At 51.2% G+C, this 2,494-nt stretch overlaps 1 protein-coding gene across 1 annotated transcript in view; it reads right to left on the reverse strand.

Annotated features, from left to right (window-relative positions):
• LOC119594015 (broad-complex core protein isoforms 1/2/3/4/5-like) overlaps positions 1–2,494 on the reverse strand; it is a gene marked incomplete at its 5' end in the record, with an annotated part of 2,835 nt that continues 341 nt past the window's right edge. Inside the window, 1 exon segment of the mRNA XM_037943043.1 lies at positions 1–2,494. Coding sequence (XP_037798971.1) covers positions 2,298–2,494 — 197 coding nt within the window.

Here is a 2,494-nt window from a genome sequence, read left to right on the forward strand (position 1 = left end):
TTAAGTACAGGCCTTGTTAAGATATGTGGGTAAAGTGCAATTAAGTGCAAGAGTGTGTGTATGTATGTATATGTGTTTTCACTAGATGCGTGTGATGTCACTGTGAGCTCTCTCCGTCTGTGCACATTCAGGGAGTACACGTGCGGCCGCCTACACGGGACTCAAGATTCCAGCACTGGAATCGTATATGATACAGCGTAAAATAAAATAACATCCCAACCGGCGTGCGGGTGAGGCGGCAGTGTGAAGAGTACGGTTCCTCCTTGCCACTGTGAACAAGACAGGCGTCGCATCACACGTATGCTGGACGACGCCGGGAATTTTGGTGTCGCTCTTTCAAGTGTCCTTATGAAGTAATACACAGCAAGAAAAACACTACTGGCGCATTCACCCGATTACACAGTCACATTCCCAGTAAGTACTTCTCGTTTCTCATGTTCTACAAATTGCGGTTTGTACAATCCCTGACGGACGCCACAAGGTGCTGTACACACATTGGTAAATAAATAAAATAAGTTAAATAATACATGTCGACGAGGCAGTGGTTTGTACATCCCACAAAATGCCCAACTTTACAGATTCTTATAAGATATGCAACAAACCTCTAGCGAAAGTTTCTTGCATACGTACAAGTTCTTTGTTTCTCCAGGCCAAACTCTCCCCTCAATTCCTTTTACAATCTCTTATGAGTTGTGAAAAATACTGATATTACAAAAGTTTCCCTGAAAAAAGAAAGTTTCAGTAAAATAAATAAAGTGTCAACTATGAACAAGTTTCCGCCACTGAGAGTGGATCATAAATAAACTCCGAGAATAGGTTTCGGAATCCACCGTGTCTTTTTGTTCCGAGATTCTGTCTCCTGCTCCGCTCGCTATTCCTCGGCACCGCGTCTCTCGCTCTTCTCTCGCTCTGCCAGTCTACGGTCTTCCTCGTTCCCCTGCAGGAGCCAACCTCCGGCTGCCTCCCCCCTTTTAGTACCGCTGTGGCACCTGCGGCACTTGGTGCTTCTTGTGAGTGCCACTCATGTGAGCCCGCAGGGAGTTGAGGGAGGCGTACATGCGGCGGCACACGGGGCACTGCATGCTCTGGCGCGGGCCATGCATGTCCCGGAGGTGTGTCTTAAGGACGTACTTGTTGCACAGGACCTTCCCGCACACACCACAGGCCACCTCCTCCCCCGTAGCGAGCCGTGTCCGGCCTGCGGGCGGCGTGTAGCCGAGTGCCGTGAGCGGGGTGGTCGCAGCGCCCCCCGCGCCTGGGTCGGAGGCGTAACCGAGGTGGGGGGAACTTCCGAGGGATTCCATTCCTGGAGTGTGATGGGCGCCGTAGCCACAATGCACAGAGACGGGCTGAGGTTGCTGATGTTGGAGAGCGGGCGTGACGGTAGGCGGCTGTGTGGGCGTGATGAGCTCACACACGGGCGGCACAACTTCAAACTCCGGGGAGACACCTGGCGCCTGCAGGAGCGTTCCGCCTCCGCCTGAAACAGCCGACCAGGGGGTGAGACACGCCTTGAGGGGAGGGGCCGCCCTCACACCACTCGTGCAGGGCGGGGCTCTCGTCCTCCCACTCCATCCCTCTTACTCCCACTAACACCAATCTACGGACAGGACCTTCTCATGGGCTTATCTCTATCGACTGCCTTCCACTTACACCTATTAGCACCCTCCCGCCCTCTAGCACCATCCTCCTCGCAACCCCCAAAACAGAATAGGGAAATAAACATTACTATTGCAAAATAAATACGATTGCCAAATCACAGCAGTCACACCTGGACTCATCTTGTAAACGGTATCCGACAATTCCTTTCTGAAGACTTCTTCATTGCGTGTTATAAAAATAAGTCTTCCTCCGTTTAAAAGATAAAATTAGTGTGACTGAAAAGGGTTACTTATAACTACAAGCAGAAGATACATCCGTACGAGACTATAAGATCTATACAAAAGACTCTTACATGTAAATGATACGTTCGCTTTCGTTCGTGCTTAAAAGTAAATTGCTGAAAACAGAAGTAAAACAACACACTGATTTGCTTCGTAAGACGCCAACACAATGTCTTTTTAGAACCAAAAGAGCTTAACTTACAAGTATACAAAGTCCATACAACCTTTATGACTAATACTTAAAAACCTCTCACGACTAGGAACAGATCGAGCCTAAAGGCCTAAAACGAGTTTATACAAGAGTATCGTTCTCCAGCGCATCGGAAAGGAGCGCGCGATCCACCAGGACGCAACCAGCCAGACTCCTCAGCGCTCTCGAATCCCCGCGAAGAGCGGCAGTCACATGGAAACCGATTAGGTCCTCAGGGTCTTCCTGAAGAGCGCAGCGATGGCCGCGGCGTCGGAGGGGTCTGCGTCCACCTCGAAGACCGGGGGCGGCTGGTGCAGCAGGTCCTCCCGCATGGGTTGCGGCGGCGGGTACTCGTCCGGCTGGAACTTGATCATCTGCTGCGGGTGCGGCAGTGGGATCGGAGCTTGCAGTTGCGCGGGTA

Source organism: Penaeus monodon, chromosome 33 (genome assembly GCF_015228065.2).
Source record: "Penaeus monodon isolate SGIC_2016 chromosome 33, NSTDA_Pmon_1, whole genome shotgun sequence".
NCBI classification, from domain to species: domain Eukaryota; kingdom Metazoa; phylum Arthropoda; class Malacostraca; order Decapoda; family Penaeidae; genus Penaeus; species Penaeus monodon.